At 37.0% G+C, this 25363-nt stretch overlaps 1 protein-coding gene across 1 annotated transcript in view; it reads right to left on the bottom strand.

Moving 5' to 3' along the window:
• Positions 1-25363, bottom strand: part of GPD2 (glycerol-3-phosphate dehydrogenase 2) — a 2212620-nt gene that overhangs the window by 591364 nt on the left and 1595893 nt on the right. The window contains exon 12 of the mRNA XM_044073653.1: positions 4120-4278. Within this exon, the coding sequence (XP_043929588.1) occupies positions 4120-4278 (159 nt within the window). The remainder of the gene's footprint in view (positions 1-4119; positions 4279-25363) is intronic.

Here is a 25363-nt window from a genome sequence, read left to right as displayed (position 1 = left end):
TTCAAGAGAAATCTTGATGAGTGGATGGGAAATTCACCCAGGGGATCACTCCAGTGGCTCTACTTGACAGAGGCACTGGGAACTAAGGACGGGTGACACGATGCCAGGGTAATCCTATGGGCTAGGCTTGTAAAGGCTCCAGGGGCATTAGCCTCGTACACACCTATTAACCTATTAGAGAAAAGGGTACCAAACCAGGGATGAATTTCCAGTTTCCCATCCAATTATCCAAGTTGCATTTGAATTGGGTTAGGGAGGAACTCTGCTTCACACGGATGGGGAGCCTGTTCCATAGATCGGGTAGTCTCTGGGATACATACCTCTCTCTCCAGCAGGTCTTATTTATATCACAGGCAAGGTTTAAGTCTTTAGAATGGTTAATTCTGGTGCTGTCTGTTTTGTGGATATGCAGGAGGTCCATCAGAGTGGGGTCTGACAATGACCTGTATGCCAGGCATACATCTCCCCTCAAAAGCCTGTAGGAGGCAGAATACATGGATAGGGCCTTGAGGCAGTCTGAATAGGACATACTACTTATGCTCTGTATTTTGTTTAGTGAGGAACCTCTGTGGACGTTCCAAATGTTAGATATGCCTGGTTAGGTTACTTACCAAAGAGGGCACTGTACTCAATGATGGGTCTGATGAATGCCAAATACAGTGGAATGATGACTTCTTGGACTTTGATAACATACCTTTGTTTATAGGTTGCACAAAATAGAATGATTTCATCACCACTGCAGACACATGATGATCAAAGGCTAGATTACTGTGTGTGTCCCTAAGTCCATGTCTACTGGGTTAACTCTAAGGGGTGTATTTTCAATATGATAATTACCAGGGATGGATGACTTCCCAAAGGATACTATTATACATTTCTTAGCATTTAATTTTAGTCCACGGCTCTGACACCAGTTGTTTGTCTGTGTCAACCCCTCCTGGAGAACATCTGTGTAAATGTGAGATTCAATGACAGCTCGTAATTTGAAATCATCTGCAAATTTAGCCAGCCAGAGACCACTGACATTGGCCTTGATTTCTGAGAAGTAAATGCCTAAAAGGGGTGGTCCAAGGACTGATTGCAGATGGACTCCTCTTGTGACTGGCCTCTTTGTAGAGGTGGACTCCTCAATTCTAACTTCCTGGGTCCTGTCTGTGAGCCAGTTGGCTATCCACCAGGTGACATATGGGTTTGTACCTATCCTCGAGTTTTTCAACAACACCCAAGTGGGGTATTGTGTCAAATGTCTTGGTCAGGTCAAGGTAGGCATTATTAACGACTTTGCCCTCATCCATGGCTTTGCTGACCTTCTCGAAGAAGTCGACCAGGTTGAGTAGGCATGATCTGCCCTTGACAAAACCAAACTGGGTTGGGTCCAATGTCCGGAGGTTTACTATATCTCTGTTGATCATCTCCATGATAATTCTTTCCATGGCTTTACATATAAGACTAGTGAGACTTATGTGTCTGTAGTTTCCAGGGTGTGTAGATGGCCCACCTTTGTGCAGAAGGATGACTGTTGCCTTTCTCTTTTTTCTTCATGAGGCACGAAGCCTATTTGGAGGCTAAAGTTAAATAGTAATTCCAGAGGCCCTGATAGGTCATGTTTCATGCTATTTAGAAGGCATCCTGGGATACTGTCTGGGCCCACTGATGCAGTGTTCTTGGTTGTAGAGAAAGCATTAAGGACCTGTTCCCTAGTGATAGTAGAGGGAGTTATATTTGATATTTCTTGAGGGAAGGTTGAGGGAGAGAGAGGGGTAAAGTTGGAGTTGAATTTATCAGCCAGGAGGTTTGCTATATCTTCTGGTTCAGTATAGGTGGGCTCCATTTACAATGAGCTCTGCACACAACTGGGTATTGCCTTTGAGGTTGTGGACATAGCTAAGGAATGCTTTGTGGTTGTCCTTGGCCTGGGAGGCCAAACTTACCTCAGATTTGGTTTTGGTAGATTTTATTTGTCCTCTGATTTGTTGTTTAGTTTGATGAGAGTGCTTTTATCCTGCTGGGTACTGCACCTCCTAATTTTTGCCATGAGTTTCCTCCTCCTATTATACAGTCAATTGATTTTGTGATTCCACCAGGGTGGCTTGTTTTTTGAGTTAGTTCTGTATTTCTTCCTGGTGGATATTGCTGACTATGCAGCTATTAACATGCTTGTACAGGGTTTCTGTAAACAGTTCTGATTAGGCAGAATTGTTCTCAGGGTTTATGGGGCTTGACATTTTGCCAGGTTTTCACTTAATAGCAGGAAATTAGCCTCAGAATAGTTCCTGAATATTCCAGGTTTAGCTGGGGGTCCAGGTTTTATTTTCACAGATATGTGCCAATAGCTACCTGTGGAAGGCATACAACATATATTAGTACCATAACAACATCTTTATGAACCACTCCTTTGTCAGTGCTGCCAGCTAACACGAGTACTCTTAGAATGTAGTTCACAATGCAGTCAGTACTGCCTGTAGAGACTTACACATATAACACTGCAGTCACTACTGCCTGTAGAGACTTGCACGTATAACACTGCAGTCACTACTGCCTGTAGAGACTTACACATTTAACACTGGAGTCACTACTGCCTACAGAGACTTACGCTTATAACTACACATCAGAGATGTACAACAATGACGACAGGATTTGGTTAGGGAACTACATGACTCAAGTATGGCCTCTGAAACAAATCATGTATGCCTCCAGAGGAGTGCATTTGAACCTTGTGGCCACAACGGCTTCCCCTTAAGCATAATGTCTGCATCCATCTGTACTAACCTGTTAATGTTTTAATTTTTTATTTAATTATTTTTATGTGATTTCTGCTTGGTGGTGACTGACTGTACAGTAAATGGCCAGCAATATTTACTGGTGCAGCTAGCATGTCAAACACTGTGCTTCACACTAGAATGCCATTTTTGATGTGGGAATATTTGAACCTCTGCTTTTAACATATTAACATTAGGGATTTATCATGACACATGCAGCAACAAAACCAACCAACACTCCATGGCAATGTCCTCAAGTGGTGCATAACAATCATTACTGCTCTGTAACATGGTAAGTCCACAGCCATAACAGGTCCATTTGTTCTCAAAGTCAGCCTCTGTGATGGCTATTGTACATGTGGACAAGATGATAATGCAGTACATCTGCCCAATTACATAAACCAAGGCAAAAAATGCAATAAAGTCATCTGCTTTCTCTGCTTACACCCAATTTGCTTCCACTTCAATTAATCGTCGCAAAAACAAGACAAACTACCCACAAAAATCAGAAGTCAAATCATATCTCAACCAATTAATGTAACTTATTTATTTCTCTCTTATTTCACATTTAAATACCCTCCAGTGACATTCTAATCAACATATCACAGTTTAACTGATTGGATGGCCATGCAAAGTACAGTTGTGCAAGTAACCTTACCATAACATTAGATGTTCAAATAATTACTGCCGGAGTAGCCCTAACTATATGGGTTATCTCTTGCTATGAATATAACACCTTGACAGCTTCCAAAACTTCAGGGCACCTCCACATGCCCAAACTGTAAGCTCGACAGGTTTGAGTACCAAGCCATTCAGAGCTTTCATGCCAACAGGGAGAGGAAGGCTAAAGCCCCGACAAGGAAAATGAAAACAAAGGTCCTCACCCGGCAATAAAAACATACAAAATAATGTGGAGGGATGGAGGAAGTGGCTAAGATGATCATTCAAGCATCTACTGCCATGGTAAGTTTACTTACACAACTGTATTGCTTTCTTCATGTGATCACTGAAACAGCAGCCTAAGCTACATGGGTAAATTGCCAGAGCCCCGGAGAATGGTCCGTGCAAAGCTTGTTCTAGACCTGCTGAGGGAGTCTAGTTAACCGTGCTTTGTTTTGTAATGCACCTTGACAAACCTTGTGGAATCTGGCTCTAGATGTTTCTTGAGATCCCCATATACAGGAAGAAATGTAGCAACTGAAAGATACATGAAAATTTGCAAAACACAGATCTCTATCTACCAGTGCTAACATTTCAGTCTGATGATGTTTTGCTTTACAAATTATATGGAAGAAAATGTATGGTTAAACAGAAATTAGTTACATGCTTCTTGTGTTATAGTTTCAGAATAATTACTTACACGTTTCTTTTGTTCACTCCAGTTTAGCTCTTTTCCCATTATATCGACAACTTTCGGTAATGCTTCATCAGCTGCTTGGACATTCAGGAAAGCTAGTCGTGTACGGCGAGCAATGACATCAATAGCTGTACAAGCATATTCTTTTAGAGCATACTTAACCTGAAAATTATAAATACATACAGCTGTTATATATATAAGCTAAAACTTTATTTAGTACCTCTGTTGCTGTTGAAAGGATAAAATAAAATTAAACAGTTCTGACTGATAAAACAAGATTCCAACACAGAAGACTACATATTTCCAGTTCCCTGGAAGCACCTGTAGTAAGAAATAGAGATACTCTCTCACATCTTCATTAACTGCCACTTTGCCGTGCGTAGCTTCTAAACAGTCTATGCCACAAATACAAATGCTCCAGAACCTGCAGATCACAGTAACAAACTGAATTCCTGTCCAAGTATCTTTTTTGTCTCCTTACTTGACAGCTTAACAGGTTTATTCTGGCTGCCCACAATGCAATACAAATGAATAAACAAAACATGGAACACAAAGAAGGTGTCACCTGTCGGTGGACTAAGCAGTATTTCATACATATCCCTTTACACATGCTCATGATTGAGGCATTTCTGATTATGAGGTTCCTAAAATCCTCCTTTAACATATTCCTAATGCAAGGAACAGCAGCTGCTATTACCATTCCACCTACTAAAGTTACATATACTTTAAACAGATACAGACTTAAAATAAGATCCCTGATGAACCTGTTTGTCATAACCTTTACCCCATCATACATCACTTCCTAATCCTTTGCATTAGCCATTATAAAACATAGCAGAGAAACATTTTCTAGTTTAGCAGTAAATGCCAATCAACAAAGTCAAAAGTGGCCATGCAATCTCCATAATTTACATAGGAAAATATTTATTTGTTAAGTCCTGCTATAATGTAATTGTAGAAAAACTTATTGCATGTAACAACAGATCACCTTTTGGTAAAAGGTGTGTTAAGGAATGTTGGTAATTACTTTTATTATTTAGAGAACTGCTGGAAAAAGGAAGTATCAGTTCTCCATTATTGTCGCTATACAAGAAAGAAGACTACATGGTCTGTATGTATTAACCTATTGGGTGTCACCCTTTTCCTTACAACTAGCCAGATATAAGGCTGTTTCCACTCTCTTGAAGCTTGCTATTATCACATATTCATTTGTAAGATTATAATATCATCCTTCAACATTTTGAGAACCTGATTTGAGACCTCATCTGGACCTGTAGCCTTCCCAATATCTGCTTTGCTTAATAGCTTAAGAATGTTTTTGTTGTGAAATCTTCCATAATGGCATTTCTCTCATCAATTTTACTACTGGAGTTTCCATAACATGTTTGAAAAGGCTGTGAACATCTCAACAATGTACTTTGCGTATGAAATGATCAGTTTTTATGATACAGAACATGTACACATTTATTTTCCCTTGCTTTCTTTATATAACTAATGAAGCTTTTCTAATTGTCGTTTAGGCTTTTAATAATCTTCCCTCACAGCACATTTGATCTTGTTTTACCTGCACTTTAATTTCCATTTCTAATTTTATTTTCTTTTTATAAGGTTTATTTCTGAAGGTTTTCCATTTCTACAATAAATAATTTATTTGTATTTAATCCAAATGCGATAAACAGGGAGAGGCAACCAAACGGCTCACAGTAATAGTCCAGTCTTAATAAAACTAATAAAAGTTAATTTATTGTGTACACAGGTAAGCGCTTTCACCAAAGCTTCTTCAGACCTTTAAAAAACATCCCGCCAAACAAACATTTCCTTTTATACTAATCATGTGACTATACGTCAATTAAACTATTAACTTGTTTAAAAAGACATTCATCATTTGTCACTACTAAAACCACAAGATTCAAGCTATAATACATAAGCTGAATCAGGTTCATACCTTAAAAAAACTGTCGGACGATAGCATATATATAAAATATAGAGCGCTTATACATTTCTAGCTTGTACAAATCCTAAAAATAAAAACTACTCTATTATTGTGGTACATTTTTGAGTAGTGTGATGTTTATCTATATTGTTCCCCCCTATCTATTTCTTTAATACAGATGCTTGTAAAAATATGAAAAATCAAACATATGGGTCTGAAAAAGACCGAAGGAGATAAAAACTATGTATTATAAAATTTATATTAATCAGATTTTTTGAAACTTCGCTGTGCATTTAGTTGCTAAAAACTGAACAAAAACAACTAGACTCTATTGCAACCAAATTAACAGCGTTGTCAAAAAATTATCTACCATTCCGTATACATACATCGGACATCAATATCAGTACTACAAAGAAAATTTGCTCTCCATTTATGAGTGAAGATATATCTATACACACACTGAAATTGCACTACTAACTATCTGTGTACTAAAAATAAAACGAAAGAGTGTGTGTGTAATATATAAAAATACGGAATCTTGCTTGAATATATTTTGCCTCTTACATAAGTAACTCTAAGGTCATACTTCACTCATACTGGACATATACTTCACAATCCATAATTCACGACCATCATTTATGCGATGCTGCAGTATAACTTGCAAGAATTATAAGTATCATTCTCAGCATACATATAATATTCACGAGAGATAAACATTGATGTTAATATAAATATGCAAAACATATTCATTTGTGGTTTAGTTAACCAGAAAGCTTCTTAACATACTGTTCAGTTTTATATCATTTGCTAAAACTGGTTAACCTAACGAACTGACATGATGGATTCTCATGAAGTGCATGCTCGTATATAACTAATTCTATATTAGTTAGATACTTAACGGGCCAAATAGATGTTTTCATAAAGAGCCCGAAGCATATTTAAGTAGTACTGCTAAGAACATAAGCATGTATTGGCATTCATCAAAATGATATGTGCCAATACGTCAGTATAAAGATATATTTGAGCCTGATAATCTAATCCAGACATAACATAGTCTACTCAAGGATTTAAAATTAGGTAGTAATACCCTACGAGTACAAACTGTGTTAATACCACATAAAATATATTCTGTGTATGCCACTGATTAAAGGAATGCCAAATTATACCAAATAGGATTGAGTTTCTAAATATCTATACATAGGAGCACAAGGCATCTGAATAAACAATCCAAAGTCATACATATAGGTATGTGTCTGCATGCCACCAACTAATATATGGATCTACAGTGACTATAACTAAATGCTAAATCTAATTAATCTAATAGATTGTACATCGAGGGTTATAAGGCTTGATCTAATTAGGCGTATTGCTTCTTTTTAACAGTTACCCTTTTATTCTTGAGGATTGGTTTGATTGTTGCTCTCTCATTCAAGCCTCTGCCTTTATCTGCTCTAAGTCTGATGATCCAATTAACCTCTTTACTTTCTGTAGCATTTCTGATATTCTCTTCCCGTATCCTAGGCATATACACATCTATCATCTTAAATTTAAAAGTATGATCTTGACCTTCCATGTGCACATGTTTCGCTAATGCATTATTTTTGTAATTTATTCTTATGGCATATAGATGTTCTCTAATCCTATTTTGAAGTTTTCGATCAGTTTTGCCTACATAGAATGATAGACATTCCTAGCAAGTAGCTAGGTATACTACATGCATGGTATTACAATCAGCTGTCACTTTAAAATGATACTTATTCCCTGTATCTGGATGTATAAACTCAGGACTCTCATCTATATAAGAACAATATCTACAGCCTCCACATGATATAGTCCCTTTATAACCATTTGTTCTAAAATCTCTTGTTTGATGACATAACAGCCTTCTGAGATTTGGTTTGTTCTTAAATAAATACCTTGGTTCTAACCCTACTATTTTCCTTGTATCCTGATCTATAGTTAAAATACGCCAATGGTGCTGAATAATTTTCTTGACGTCTAGATTATCTATTGTGTAAAACATAGGTATTCGTAATCCCTGATTTTCATTACTGGGATTCTTTGTAGTTATAGTATCTGAAAAATAGGGTGCCGCCCTATCCAATCTCATACTTTGCATATCTCGCAGACTTTCTTCTATATCCTTGTCTTTGTATCCTCGCTTAACTAGTCTATTTCTAAATAGACCCATCTCTTCAGTATATCCCTTGTCTGTGGCATTGAGTCGGGATATTCTCATAGCTTGTACTTTAATTATATTATTAAAAATGTATTGTGGGTGCATGCTTTGTCTATGGAGTATTGCATTTTTATAACATTTCTTCCTATGAACCCCTGTGTTGATGTAGGTGTCCATTACCCTTTCAACATATACATCTAAGTATTCTACTTTTGTATATGAGACATTAAAGGAAAATTTCAAACAATCAGTCATTCTATTCATTTTTGAAATGCTTTCATATAACTTTTGTTCATCTCCTTCCCAAATGAGGAAGATATCGTCTACAAAACGATAAAAGGTCACATGATCTTTGAACCAGGTTTCTTGAAATAAATATTCTTCTTCCCACAAAGCCAAAAACATGTTGGCGTAGCTATTGGCACAAGAAGTGCCCATAGCTATGCCTTCACGCTGAATATAGATGGTATTAAGGAAGCGCTATTGTACAAGTGCTATATATTTTATATATATGCTATCGTCCAACAGTTTTTTAAGGTATGAACCTGATTCAGCTTATGTATTATAGCTTGAATCTTGTGGTTTTAGTAGTGACAAATGATGAATGTCTTTTTAAACAAGTTAATAGTTTAACTGAAGTACAGTCACATGATTAGTATAAAAGGAAATGTTTGTTTGGCAGGAAGTTTTTCAAAGATCTGAAGAAGCTTTGGTGAAAGCGCTTACCTGTGTACACAATAAATGAACTTTTATTAACACTGGACTATTACTGTGAGCCGTTTGGTTGCCACTCCCTGTTTATCACATTTGGATTATTTACATATTACTTTCAAGGCAGCAGAGAGACATTTGCTCTGGTGGGTGTGTTTGTTTTAGTTTTTATGCTCGTATTTAGTCTCGTTTACACACTCCACGGAGACATGGCCGAGGGTAACTTACAAATTGAACTTGATTATAGACCCTGTGGACCGAGGAGAGCAGAGGTGAATGCAACCATTGCAAATAATGACACCAATGTACTGGACATTAATAGCAAGCAGATTTCGAATGTATCTGTTGGTGGCGAGTGCCTGTTATCTAAGTTTACCACATGTTTTAAGAGTGAAGATAACCCCTTACTACTGTATAGTGGTAACAATGATGTTATGCCTGAATCTATGGATACTAATGCACTAGAACAATTAAGACTATCAATGGAGAAATTGGAAACAGACTCATTTAAGCTGAAAAGACTAACAACGCAGCGCCAACATTCTGAAGCGTGCCTAAGTAAGGGCATCATTCCTAGAGGCCTGCAAGCATTAAAAATGCCGACTTATGGTGAACAGTATCCAGAATCGCTGGCCAAATGGCAAAAATTTAACATTGAGGTGAGCAAAAATTATTTACATTTGCTAATAGAGTTCTTTATACCAGAAGAGAATGCACTGAATGAATCTATACTTGAACAACAGAAAAGACTATATATAGACTTTGATACAGAATTAGTGAATTAAGCTCTATCCACAACGTTAGATACTATTATGGTCTATGAAAAATGGCTTATACAACAGAAACGTACCAAGCTGGATCGAGATACTCAGGATTTCCAGCTTGGTAATGTCTTTACTTGGCCCAGACCGAATTTAGCTAATAAACAGCGTGTTAGCAACAGCACAAGACAGACTGACGGTTGGAATCATCATAATAAATCAACCATCTTCTCCACTAATACCAGCTAATATTAATCTGGTACACAGCAGAGTAGGAACTAATGAGACTTCTGATATATCTGTTAAACGTAAAACAACTAGTAATGGTGTTGAAGGTTCCAGAAGCACTTTGCCAAGTGTTCCAAGTTCACCTTCATCCATAGTTCAAATACAAACATGTGGGGTTCCTGCCCCAAAGGACATTGTGAATGGTCAACAGGTGGCACGACCTAAAGTAGGTCAAATTAACAATGTCATAAATAATTCCAACACCAACACCATTGATAATTCAACGGGTTTTCATCAATTCCCCCTTGCCATTTCCAAGGAGAAGGGGGTGAGAAGGAACTGTTCGGAGAGTCGAGGACGTCAAAAAAGAAAGTTATCAATAGACAGGGAAAGCAATCATACCCTCAAGAAAATGTGGAACCAGACGAGGATTGCCTGGTCTGGAATTTATCACACCGAGTACTTGACTATAATGAACTGAATGTTCTCAATAAAGGGTTGAATTTTATACCCACCAGTAAAATTCAACTCACAGATGTTTTGATAGATATAAAATTATATACCAGAAATATTATGCTGAAGTTTTTATATAGAAATCATGCAAGTAGGGATACTTATCCTTTCTCTAAACCAAGTCAGTTTATTCCAATTAATCACCCTTTGGTAGAGGCATTTTATAATCTTGTAGTGGAAGATGTACATTGTCTATATAATGAGAGGAAAAAGCAGGGTCACATTAAATCCAGGTGTAATTTGAATTATAATGAAAGGAAAGCCTTACAGAGACTACAAGGAGATCATACTGTAGTCTTTAGACCAGCTGATAAAGGAGGACCATTGGTAATAATGGATAAGACAGAATATATAAGGGTGATGGAAGATACACAATATTACAGCATTATAGATAAAAGAGTAGTTGAGAATATAAAAACAAATATAGCTCAAGTTTTATGTGATCTAATCACCAGCAATAAGATTACTCAGGAATTAGCTAAATTCTTAGAGGTAGAACATCCACTGATACCTGAAATACAAGGCATACCTAAGGTTCATAAAAATCCTATAAACCCTCCCATGAGACCTATTGTCTCAGGGAGAGGTTGGTGCACAGAGACATTCTCACTTTATATAGAGAAACAACTTAGACCAGTGCTTAATAATAATAAGGTAGTATTGAAAGACACAAAACAGTTCCTCATGGATTTATATAAACATACTAGTATTACACCTATGCAAACTAACATGCTGTTCGTTACTCTGGATGTCCAATCAGTATTCACCATTATCCCAAATGATTTGGACATAGAGTATATCACAAGGTATTTAATCAAACACAGTGTATATAATGAGTCTAATATCCAACTCATAGGCTTATTTTTAAAGTTGGTGCTTATGAATAATGTTTTTGTTTTCCTTAATACCACCTATATTCAGCATGAAGGCGTAGCTATGGGCACTTCTTGTGCCAATAGCTACGCCAACATGTTTTTGGCTTTGTGGGAAGAAGAATATTTATTTCAAGAAATCTGGTTCAAAGATCATGTGACCTTTTATCGTCATTTTGTAGACTATATCTTCCTCATTTGGGAAGGAGATGAACAAAAGTTATATGAAAGCATTTCAAAAATGAATAGAATGACTGATTGTTTGAAATTTTCCTTTAATGTCTCATATACAAAAGCAGAATACGTAGATGTATATGTTGAAAGGGTAATGGACACCTACATCAACACAGGGGTTCATAGGAAGAAATGTTATAAAAATGCAATACTCCATAGACAAAGCATGCACCCACAATACATTTTTAATAATATAATTAAAGTACAAGCTATGAGAATATCCCGACTCAATGCCACAGACAAGGGATATACTGAAGAGATGGGTCTATTTAGAAACAGACTAGTTAAGCGAGGATACAAAGAAAAGGATATAGAAGAAAGTCTGCGAGATATGCAAAGTATGAGATTGGATAGGGCGGCACCCTATTTTTCAGATATTATAACAACTACGAAGAATCCCAGTAATGAAAATCAGGGATTACATACACCTATGATTTACACAATAGATAATCTAGACGTCAAGAAAATTATTCAGCACCATTGGCGTATTTTAACTATAGATCAGGATACAAGGAAAATAGGGTTAAAACCAAGGTATTTATTTAAGAACAACCCAAATCTCAGAAGGCTGCTATGTCATCAAACTAGAGATTTTAGAATGGAGGCTGTAGATATTGTTCTTATATAGATGAGAGTCCTGAGTTTATACATCCAGATACAGGGAATAAGTATCATTTTAAAGTGACAGCTGATTGTAATACCATGCATGTAGTATACCTAGCTACTTGCCAGGAATGTCTATCATTCTATGTAGGCAAAACTGATCGAAAACTTCAAAATAGGATTAGAGAACATCTATACGCCATAAGAATAAATTACGAAAATAATGCATTAGCGAAACATGTACACATGGAAGGTCAAGATCATACTTTTAAATTTAAGGTGATAGATGTGTATATGCCTAGGATATGGGAAGGGAATATCAGAAATGGTACAGAAAGTAAAGCGGTTAATTCGATCATCAGACTTAGAGCAGATAAAGGCAGAGGCTTGAATGAGAGAGCAACAATCAAACCAATCCTTAAGAATAGAAGGGTAACTGTTAAAAAGAAGCAATAATCCTCATTAAATCAAGCCTTATAACCCTCGACGTACAATTAATTAGATTTAGCATTTAGTTATAGTCACTGTAGATCCATATATTAGTTGGTGGCATGCAGTCACATACCTATATGTATGACTTTGGATTGTTTATTCAGATGCCTTGTGCTCCTATGTATAGATATTTAGAAACTCAATCCTATTTGGTATAATTTAGCATTCCTTTAATCAGTGGCATACATAGAATATATTTTATGTGGTATTAACACAGTTTGTACTCGTAGGTTATTACTACCTAATTTTAAATCCTTGAGTAGACTACGTTATGTCTGGATTAGATTATCAGGCTCAAATATATCTTTATACTGACGTATTGGCACATATCATTTTGATGAATGCCAATACATGCTTATGTTCTTAGCAGTACTACTTAAATATGCTTCGGGCTCTTTATGAAAACATCTATTTGTCCCGTTAAGTTTCTAACTAATATAGAATTAGTTATATACGAGCATGCACTTCATGAGAATCCATCATGTCAGTTCGTTAGGTTAACCAGTTTTAGCAAATGATATAAAACTGAACAGTATGTTAAGAAGCTTTCTGGTTAACTAAACCACAAATTAATATGTTTTGCATATTTATATTAACATCAATGTTTATCTCTTGTGAATATTATATGTATGCTGAGAATGATACATATAATTCTTGCAAGTTATACTGCAGCATCGTATAAATGACAGTCGTGAATTATGGATTGTGAAGTATATGTCCAGTATGAGTTAAGTATGACCTTAGAGTTACTTATGTAAGAGGCAAAATATATTCAAGCAAGATTCCGTATTTTTGAATATTACACACACACTCTTTCGTTTTATTTTTAGTACACAGATAGTAGTGCAATTTCAGTGTGTGTATAGATATATCTTCGCTCATAAATGGAGAGCGAATTTTCTTTGTAGTACTGATATTGATGCCCGATGTATGTATACGGAATGGTAGATAATTTTTTGACAACGCTGTTAATTTGGTTGCAATAGAGTCTAGTTGTTTTTGTTCAGTTTTTAGCAACTAAATGCACAGCGAAGTTTCAAAAAATCTGATTAATATAAATTTTATAATACATAGTTTTTATCTCCTTCAGTCTTTGATAGACCCATATGTTTGATTTTTCATATTTTTACAAGCATCTGTATTAAAGAAATAGATAGGGGGAAACAATATAGATAAACATCACATTACTCAAAAATTTACCACAATAATAGAGTAGTTTTTATTTTTAGGATTTGTACAAGCTAGAAATGTATAAGCGCTCTATATTTTATATATATGCTATCGTCCGACAGTTTTTTTAAGATATGAACCTGATTCAGCTTATGTATTATAGCTTGAATCTTGTGGTTTTAGTAGTGACAAATGATGGTCTTTTTAAACAAGTTAATAGTTTAATTGAAGTATAGTCACATGATTAGTATAAAAGGAAATGTTTGTTTGGCAGGAAGTTTTTTAAAGGTCTGAAGAAGCTTTGGTGAAAGCGCTTACCTGTGTACACAATAAATTAACTTTTATTCGTTTTATTAAGACTGGACTATTACTGTGAGCCGTTTGGTTGCCTCTCCCTGTTTATCGCATTTGGATTATTTACATATTACTTTTAAGGCAGCGGAGAGACATTTGCTCTGGTGGGTGTGTTTGTTTTAGTTTTTACACTCAAATTTATTTGTATTATTAACATTTCCCCTTCCCCACATAAATCAAACCAACTTATTTATCCTTGCATTTTCTAAGCCATCTCTTAAAAACTTCCACATTTCTTTAACTGTTTTTTTTTCAAATTCTTGATTCCAGTCTCTTTCAGTTAACCAAGCTTCTGCCTTCCGAAAGTCCATTACAGAACTGATGTCTTTCATATCCAAGTTTCTATTACTGACTGATACCACAATCTTTACTATAGCATCATCGCATCCTAGAGCTAGGCAAAACTACACTCTCCTTGACAGTTTGACTTGATGTCACACACACAATATCTAATATATTCTTATTTCTTCTTGGTTGTTTATCACTTTGTTTCTTACGATTACTTCTCAAAAAATGTTAGCACTTTCCGTTACTTAGCTGTACAATCAATTGTATTCCAAGTTATTTCGGTCATGTTGAAATCACCAAGCAGATACATTTTCTGCCTTAAGCATGTAGACAAGTACTTCATCTAATTCAGCACTAGTTGATTTTTTGTGGGTCATGCATATTATGGGCACAGTTTCTTTAACCACACTCCACCTTATAAGGACAACATAAATTTTACTATAATTTTTTTCAAAGAAACTGCACTGTTTTACTTGGTATTTATGAGTAACACTATGCTTCTTCTTTGCCCATTTATAGTATTGATGTGACATCAATATGTTTAATAACCTTTGAATGCTGGGCCCAAATGAGTGGTCAGTCTACGCTTTGTTAAAAATTCCAATATCTGTCTCATTAAAAAGGAAAGCATCTTTAAGTAAACGTATCTTTTTCCCCCTATGTTCATGAGTAACATGTCCTGTTGTACACTTTTGTTTTTCTACTGCATTTCCTATTTGTGTTCTTGTTCTAAGGGAAAAGGCTGTGAACCATCAATTATATACTGTACAATTTCATACACTAAAAAGCCAAAATGTTCTACCGCCGCCAGTTTATTACTAATCTGGTTCCTCGGCAAGTCACCATCTCAGGATAACTCAACAGTTATACAAAGTGCCTTAAATACAGGTAGGATGCCTTTAAATTAACAAATCATACAATTATGTAGTTAAACACCTAAACATTTACTAATCAAGCTTTTAAAATTCACTATATAACATTCAAATAATCTTTGAATAATAACATTACAGATGAAAAATTCATGTTTAATATAATTTCTACAAAATACTAATTATTTACGGACAAACATTGATTTCAAGTTTTAAACCCCTGGGGAATAATATTCTGTAATTTAAAATCATTTTGCTTTCTAATAAATTCAACTTATGAACAAAATAACCCCTCTCTGGGAAGATCAGGTTGAGCCAGCACACAAAAAAATGGCCAGAAATGGGACTTTTCAAATTACCATTTCTAATATCACTCAGATGCTCTAAAATATAGATTTTTAACTTTCCGTTTAGTCTGACCACATACCATCTAGGGTTAATGCAAGCATATTTATTTGTATTTTATTTATTTATTTTTATTTTATTTTACATGTGCTAACCGGGATGGTCGACTGGACACAGGTCCATTTTCAGTAGAGGCCCGGGGAGAAAAGCTCCACAGTAAGTAAAATTTTACACAATATATTAAAATGCAGTATACAGAGAATTTTCTAACAATATGTTAAAATACAGTATACAGCAGAAGACGTAACAATATATATATATATATATATATATATATATATATATACAGGAACAAATAGTTACACAGGGTTAATAACAGAATAAGTATACAATTTCAATCAGCATATATATTACAGCAGGTATATTAGGAAGTGAGGTATACAAGTGGAATCATTTGAGGACTTATGTAATACATGGGCATAGCCACTTATTCTTTAAGTGTGTTCTAAGTGAGTTTTTAAAGTGAGAAGAGGTAGGGGCAGAAATCAGAGCAGGAGGGAGATTATTCCAGGTTCTAGCTATGGAGTGGAAGAAGAGTGCTTTTCCTGCAGTATTGGTAGCCCTAGAGATACAGAGAAGGGGTTTGTCGGAAGATCGGAGAGGACAATTTGTATTATAGTGGGTGAGAAGTTGGCCTAGTGCCGGGTTTTTTTCTGGATGTGTTACCACATTGTAGGCAATGACTAATTGGTGATAGGTTAGTAGCTGGGGAAGTTCCAGCCACTGCAGTTTCCTTAGAGCCTGGCAATGGTGGGTTCTAAAGGTGGAGTTGTTTGCAAATTTGGCGATTTTATTATAACATGATTCGAATCTGGCAAGGTCAAGTTTTCTAAGCTGGGTAAGAACTGGAGCAGCATACATTAGGGTAGACAAGAGGTGAGTTTGGGCTAGGGTAATCCGTGCTTGTTTCGAGAGGGATTTCCTGTGCCTATATAGTGTTCTCATTATTTATGTACTTTTTTGATAGTTTGTGAAATGTGGACATCGAAGTGTGGATTTTTATCAATTTCAATGCCTAGGAGTTTGGTATGGTCAGAGGAAGAGGTAATAGTGCCATTTTTGGAGGAAACAGTGAAGGATAGAGGGGTGGAAATGGTTTTGTTGGGGGTGAAAAGTAGTAATTTGGTTTTATTAGGGTTTAGGATAAGTTGGATCTGAGTGATCCAACTTTCCACAGAGCTAAAGGATTCCTGGGTGAGTTGCTGTAGGGTGGGAAGTGATGGAGCTGAACAGATAAGAGCTGAATCGTCAGCGTATTGTATAAGTGAAGCATGCTGTGTGGTGGTATGGAGATTATTGGTAAATATGGAGAAAAGAAGTGGGCCAATATGGAGCCTTGTGGTACACCTATGGTAGTTGGGAGTAAGGGGGATAAGTACACTTTGCCACTGGGCAGATTGTTGCCTATTTGACAGCTTGCTTTTAAACCAGGCTATAGAGGAAGAGGCAAAGGATAGGGATGTCAGAGTGTCTAGTAGTAAGGAATGTGAAACCATGCCAAATGCTTTGGAGAGTTCTAGAAATGCTGCACATACAAAGTTATTATTTGTATGTTGGTTGATCAGATTGGTGAAAGTGAGCAGAGTGGTGGTTGTGCTATGGTGTTGTCGAAAGCTATGCTGTGTGGGGGAGAGGAGATGGTGCGAGTTTAGGAATTGTGTTACCTGAGAATGTATACATTTCTATTTTGGATAAGGGGGTAGAATGGCAATGGGGCGATAATTTGAGTATTCATAAGAGTTTCTGCCTTTATGTAGTGGAATAATATATGATACCTTCCATACCTGTGGGACATAGCCTTCTTGTATGGAGCGATTGATAAGAATAGAAATAGGGTATAATAAGGATTCAGCAGCTATTTCAGGAAGTTGGCAGGTAGATTGTCAGTGGCAAGGGTGGTAGGTTTCAGTTTTAGGAGGTGTTTTTTAATTGTTGAGGTGGGAATGGGTGAGAGCATAAAGGATGGGATGTTGTCAGGGCATTTGGTTGGGTTACATGTTGGGCTGTTTTTGGATAGTTGGGAGGATAGTGTTGAGATGGATTCTGTGAAGTGGTGACTGAATTGGGAGGCAAGGTCCTTGTTGTAATTTGTTTAGTTAGGAGTGGGAGTGGTAGTTTTGCCTGGTTTTAGGAGAGAGTTAATAGCATGCCAAAACTTTTGGGGATCTTTTGAATGTTTGTTTTGGATACTGAGGAAGTTGGTGTAATGGTTATGGTGCTCACCTTAAAGCCAAAAGGTGCAGGGTTTGATTCTCACATGGGGTAATTGGCTAGGCTTAAAATGGCCCATAAGGGCATTTAGCCTACTACTGTCCTATGAACCTATAAGTTTAGTTTGTCTCTTGGCCTGATTTCTAAGTTGTAGGCAACTTTGTTTGGCTAGGCTAGTATTGTATTTCTTCCAGATTCTCCAAGCCTTATCCCTTGACTTTAGAAGGGCTCTAGTTTCCCTAGTTAGCCATGGTGCACAGTTTGACTTGGCTCTTATTTTCCTAATTGGTGCGAGTCTATCAAGGATATTGATGAGAATATTGTTGAAGTAGTCAACGGGCTTGGTCTAGATTTAGGGTTTGTAGTGGTTTCCAGTTACTATGCTTTAGAATACCGTTTAGTTCTTGTATATTTAGTTTACGATCATCTCTGACTTGTCTAAAAACAATGTGTTTGGCTATGCTGGTACGTTTCTGCAGCAGGAAGGTGGGGAGATGGTCACTAAGACCATCAGGAAGGCATCCTGATAGTTTGGTTTGGGGCAGTTAACTAGTGTCCAATCTAGAATAGACTGTGGGTTTTTTGTGTCGATTCTAGTGGGTTCTTGGATAAGTTGGGTAAAACTGTAAAGATTAATATGGTTAGTGGGGGTTGTTAGAGGTGCAGGGTGACCAGTCAGTGTTCAGGTCACCTAGTAAGATGATTTCTTGTGGGAGATTATATGTGGCCCACTGTAACATTTCTTCAATGATGGGAGAGTTATTATCTGGGGGAATATAACAGCAGCGAATGATGATAGTTTTTGTGTATTTATGCTTAGGGTTGAACCTAAGGTTTCGGCATTTTGAAATTTAGGTATGGGGGTTTATAGAGGTTTGATGTTGATTGTATTTTTGTAGAGGATAGCAACTCCACCTCCCTTTTTGCTCACTCTATCCAGTCTTAGGGTATATCCTGGTGGGAAAATTTCTTCATTTTGGGTACAAGGTTTTAGCCACATCTCGGTAATGGTTAGTATGTAAGGGGAGTAGTGAGCTATAAATGCGTGTAAGTCAGAAAGATTGTTAGAAATACTTCTGATGTTGACATTCAGAATCAATAGGTCAGCGATTTGCCTAGCAGAGAATAGAGAGTTTTGTGGTCCAGGATTTGGGTGTATGTCTCCAGATACAAGTAGATTTTTAATGATAAACACTGTGTGTTTAATTGTGTGCACTATGTCTAAGTTGGATCTAAATGATGTTTTGCTAGTGTAAGAGGGTGTTGTCTGAGACTTATGAATGTGTAGGATTAAGCTGTCTTTAAATAATGTAGGGGAGATAGGAAAGAAAATGTGTGAGTGTATATTTGTTTGAGAAAGTGTTATGTGGAATGATGTGTTTTCTAGTGATGTGTTTGTATACAATGATGTGATGTTTGTTAGGTATGTGAGGGTTAGGAAGAGAAGTGCTAGGATTAATGGTATTTTATGAGCGAGTAGTGGTTGGGTCTTAGTGGTTTTGGGGTTAACGTATGAGTGTGAATGCATGGCAAGTAGATACTATGTAGCTTTTTAAGGTAGAAATTTGATAGGGGGTGTGTATGAGAGGTCATTGATTGGAGGAGGGTGTGGTCAGATGATCTGGGGTTAGAATAAATGTAGAGGTAGTGGGGTGGGTGAGAAATGGGGGCAGGGTGGGGGAGCGGAGTGAGCCTAGCATAGCAAGGCAAACAGAGTGGGGCTAGACCAGTCCTCGAGACTGCAGAACCTATCTATGGGGCTGGTCAGGACAGAACAGTAAAAGGAAGATACCTCTTTAATTAAGCAGGAATGGGAGGGAGTTTTGCAGGTTCAAGGTGAGGGAGGGGGGTAGACACACAGTCATACAAGGTTGTGAGTCAGAAAAACTTGACTAGGCCAGCTGCTAAAAAGAAAACAGGAAAACCAAACTAAGTCAATTCCAGGTCAGTGTAGTGTAGTATCTTCCTAATAACTACAAATATTATGCTACTAATCTAGTACAGTGTTGTGAAAAGGACCACCACTTCTACAGGGAAAACAACTGAAGTATGGGCTGCAGGTACATAGGTAAACTTTTTCTACATAGGCAAAATTTTCCTGCTATATACACCACCCCATAAGATTCACAACCAAATCTATCATTAGAAATGAAGTTTTTACCACTGATCGTAGTCTCTGACAAATTTCTTGCCTTAGGATAAACCTTACAATGCCCACAAGTAAATGTACCTCTTTGATAAAGAGGCACAATACTTTGCCTTTGATCAATGCTTAGTATTCATTTCAAATTATAACATTTTCCATATGAAAATGTAATACGTTTGGGAAACAATTCACCCACACCTCATCATGCCATGGAGCACATGCCAGCAGTCTCTATTATCTCCATTATTGGTGAAAAGGGGGAATACTTGGTCACAAAAATATTTTTCAATATTGTTCATGCTCCATAGAAAATCCACATTCTAACACTCATAAAAATAAAAAAAAATTAAAAATTAAATTGTCATGTGTAATAATGTTATTATTCAAAGATAAATTCAAATGTTATATAATGAACTTTAAAAACTTGATTAAAAAATGTTTAGGTGTCTAATTACACAATTGTATGATTTTTTTAATGCAGCTGTGTCCTGCCTGTATTTAGGCAACTTGTGTAACTGTTGAATTAGACAAAGTAAACAAAGCTGTGGATTCCAAAACTAGCAAAACCATAAAACAGCAATAAATCCTCCAAGGATATGAACCAGCAAGTCGGATCAACTGCAGAAAGGAAGCCACAAAGTTCTCATAGCCAACAAATACTTTAATTCAAACAAACTGGTTTAAGCACAAAAGTTCACAATTTGCTTTTCTTCTATAGGAGACCGTATGGACTTTATCAGAACATAAAGGAGTTGGGAGGATGGCCTAATGGCCAAGGTGTTTGCCTTACAAACACAAGGTGCAGGGTTTGAGTCTCACAAGGGATAATTGGCTAGGCTTAAAATGGCTCGCAAGGGTTAGTACTAAACTATGAACCCATGAATTAAATAATTAAATACACCAATTAAAGAAGCAAGTAAAGCCGTGCTATAAACTTTTTACAAAACATTTCACAAAGCATATTAAAAACTTTTGCAAAACATTTCTCTGTGAATCATAAAACCAATAATGTTAAAAGGGCATATAGAATCATATTTAAAAATTTGGTACTTACGTATTATCGCAACCAGATTTTCGTGGTAATGCTAGTTGCTTTGGTTTACGTGGAAAAACACTAATAGTCTTATAAACTTCAGCAACATATTTTCTGTAATGTTTGTAAGGTTTAACAATGTTTACTATTAAATTCACTGACAAAATGAGTCTTGAAAATAGGTTTCCCATGTTACCGCCAGCATGTAATATCAGCTAAGCTTGCCCCATACTGTTTTATATGCGTTCCTTTTCTCATGCCATCAAAAGTTGTCAAAGCTTTAGTTCAACTTTTCTACAGTGAACTCAGTACAACAGCAACTGAGCAATCCACATCTTCTCAAGCTTTGTATGCAGAAAAACAGCACAAGATCAACTAAACAATCCCTGTCTCAAGAGTCATATCACATACTTACAAAAAAAGAAATGAAAACGGGCATTGCAGTAAAACTACAAGCATCAGTACATAAAATCAAAGTAGAACTTTGTACTTCTAACAAAGTTTATTAAACAACCTTTCAAGTTTTGTATGCAGAAAAACAGTACAAGATCAACTAAACAATCCCTGTCTCTAGAGTCGTATCACATACTTACAAAAAAAGAAATGAAAACGGGCATTGCAGTAAAACTACAAGCATCAGTACATAAAATCAAAGCAGAACTTTGTACTTCTAACAAAGTTTATTAAACAACCTTTCATTATTTTGTTTGAAACTTACTTGGTACTTCACATAAATTAAATCGCATGTCTCTGATTTACTGTATACTGTATGAAAATGACCAATAAATACTTTACCTATATTATATGTTCATGTGTCCAGTTTCTTCTTTTCTTCAAAAACATTCAGTTTACATATGGTAAACTGGAAGAATATTCCTTCTGACTGGTGTCCCGTTTCTTATTTTAAGTAGCAACTCCAAAAATAAACTAAAGCAGAAAAATAAATCTGGAAAACACCTTACACATTGTACGCTAAGTCCCACAGTGCTTTCAGGCCAATATACATTACACGCGACCACTATTAGCGTTGAACTCAATGCTAGATGTTTTTACAGCACGCAAGCCACAAATCCTAAAATTGTACATGATAATTGCCTAAAAAAGCACTACCAATTTCCCAGAACACTCGAACACTTACCCTTCCGTAATACACACCTTTTTCACTTGCTTACTTAACCTCAATAAAGTACACTGTGTCGCAAAATCTGGTTGGGATAATACGCAAGTACCCAAAATTTTAAGTCCGTACTGTCTGCTTCAGAGGAAAAGCAAAATGTGAACTTCTGTGCTTAAACCAGTTCATTTGAATTACTAAAGTATTTGTTGGCTCTGGGAACTTTGTCTCTCCCTTTCTGGAGTTGGTCAGACTTGCTGGTTCATCTCCTTGTGTTTTCGATAGTCGTGGTGTTGACTCTTGTGTTTACCTACGGATTTTGCTTGTCTACTCTTTAGAGACACTTCATCCTTGACTGCTCTACTTTGACCTTTGCATCTCCTTGGTGGATTTATTGCTGTTTTATCATTTTAATTGTTGAATTATCCTGAGAAGGCAAATTGTCGAGGTACCAGATTAGTAATAAACTGATGGTAGTAGAAGTGTTTGGCATTTTTTGTTTTCCTTTGTGTTTATTTTGTTCTCTTGTGGTGATGATGGCTAAGATTTTCTTCACAGATTTTGCTATATGCATACCATTTTTACTGGAAACATGTTACCCCCATTTTTAAGAACACATGAAATAAAAACCCCATTCTCTTATTGTTGGCACTTTCTTAACACAGGTATTTACCCAGTTGATGTCATTTAATTGAGAAGACCTTGGCTATCTATACACAATTTCAGTGTTACACTGATATTTCCTTACTAGAAAAAAAATTCAGTAAGTTTATCTAGTCTTTGACCACCTTGTATGATGTCTTCATGGTAACATCAGTTGACTTCACATGGGCAAAACAGATGTATATCCTTTGAGATGTTTCATTTTTATAAAGCAGCACGAATATCTGTAATCCTAGCCCTTGAGAGAAAAATGAGGACTCTTATTGTAGCTGCTCTTTTACTACAAATGTATCACTCACAGCCTTCTGCTACTGAGTCACATATAATACACAATTCTCTCTCCTCTTTTTTTTTTCCTTCTTTTTTTGGATGAACATCTTCTGCCATTAGTTATCACTGTTCTAGGGTACAATTTCCTGGCTTACTATTTGTTCCTAATAGCTTCCCTGCTTCTTTAACGTTTTATGTTTATTGCTCTCACTGCAGCATTTTAAACAATGTCATACCGGGACGTCTTCTCATTTTCATCATCATCATCATAATCTCCTTTCCCATTTTCTACATGGGGTCAGGGTATTGTGTTAACTGTCACCATCTCTCTCAATTCAATGTCACTCCCCTACCTTCAACAGTCATGCTTGACTTTGTAACCACTTAAGAAGAGAATTATACCACCATGACCAAAAAGCCAGCAGCACCCGTTCCAAATAGAAGTCAAAAAAATTCCACTGGTACACTGAAGTAAAAGTGCGATTTCTGTTCCACCAATAAACACTTCTGGCACACACATAAAAATCTGTTTTAATTTCACAGCGTTGAAGCAGTAAAAAACAGCATAATATTCATTACTATAAATTTCCAAATAAAACTCCTAGCGCCTCGGCCACATCAGCCTTTACAGACTGTTGCAGGTCTTCTCTTAAGACAATCCATCCACCTCCTTGCTGGATCCCCTCATTTCCTTTTGCCTTTTTCCTGTCTGTCCCAAATCTTCATCAGAATGTCTTCCGCTTTTCTGCAAATCTGCCCGAACCACTATAATCTGTTCTGTTTCATCTTCTTTGCAAATGGGCAGGAGTGGCCTTAGGTCAACTGGTGCCCTAGGTAAAAGGGCACCATGGCACCCCCCCACCCAGTGCCCCCATCCTGGTTTACCTACATCAAATAAATACTGGAAAAGTGCCCCTACTAAAGCGGCACCCTAGGCAGTCGCCTAGTTGGCCTATGCCTAAGGCCGGCTATGCAAATGGGGCTACATTGGCTTCTGTTCTGATGTCATAATTTCATCTGTCCCACAGTGTGCATCCTTCAGGCACTTAATCTCAATCACCTCTAGCTTTCTCAACTGCTCTTCCCTTACTTGCCCAGGTTTCTGTACCATACATTAGTAATGGTTGCACCACTGTTTTGTACATTTTACCATTCATCACCTTTGGCATTCTTTTGTCATACACTACACCTGACTCACTCTTGCCATTTGGCTGCAGCCCCTCTGTTTCTAGCTTTGACCTCCACAGTCAGACTTTCCTTTTCCTCAACCAACCCTCCCAGATACCTGAAATGGTTAACTTGTGCGACTATTTTTCCTTCTATGTCAATCATCATCTTCTGATTTCCCACATTTGCTCACATTACAACTGTCTTATCTGTACTCAGTTTCATCCCACGTCCCTTCAGTTTTGCATTCCATTCTCCTATCATTTGCTGAAGTTCTTGCTTAGAGTCTGCCTATAATGCCACATTGTCTGCATACAGAAACTTTGTTGATCTGATCCCCTCCGACCCGTTTGCTAATGTAGTCCCATCACCTGTGTGAACAGCAGTAGGCTTAGAGCTGAACCCTGATGCACATTTACTCTCACTGGGAACTCCTCTGTGACACTGAACACTGCTCTTCCAATGTTTCTGGGACTTCAAACCACTACAGGACTGCCCATATCAGCTTTCTAGGGACCTTGTCATATGTTTTCTCCAAATCTAGAAATGTCCAGTTGGACACTTTCCTCATCTCTAGATTCTTCTAAACTATCTGTCTCCATCCAAACATCAGGCTGGTTGTCCTGCATCCTGATCTAAATGTGAACTGCTCATCTCTCATCTTACTTTCTACTATTCTGTGTATTTCTTTATCAATCACCCTTTCTAGAACATTAATGAAGTGTGACAGGAGTTTGATACCTCTAAACTGCCCACAATTGTGAATGTCATAGGTTGGTACTACGCTATCAGCCCTAGGGCCTATGCAAGCCTGGCCATAAAATTCCCTGGATATTTCTTCCCACAATATTTACTTCCCTGGACCCCTGTCTAGCCAGGGTGACTGACATGATCCCTGGGGTGAGTTTCCCATCTCCCATCCAATCCCATACTATGTCCCCTTTGTTCTTGAACACACTGGCATTAGTATGCTTATTCTCCAGTCATCTGATATACTCTTCTCACTCCATACTGCTATGAGTACCCCCGGG

This window comes from Protopterus annectens, chromosome 6.part0, assembly GCF_019279795.1.
Source record: "Protopterus annectens isolate FY-2018-M chromosome 6.part0, PAN1.0, whole genome shotgun sequence".
Classification (NCBI taxonomy): Eukaryota; Metazoa; Chordata; order Ceratodontiformes; family Protopteridae; genus Protopterus; species Protopterus annectens.
Note: the sequence above shows the minus strand (reverse complement) of the source record. Positions and strands in the feature narration are given on the sequence as shown.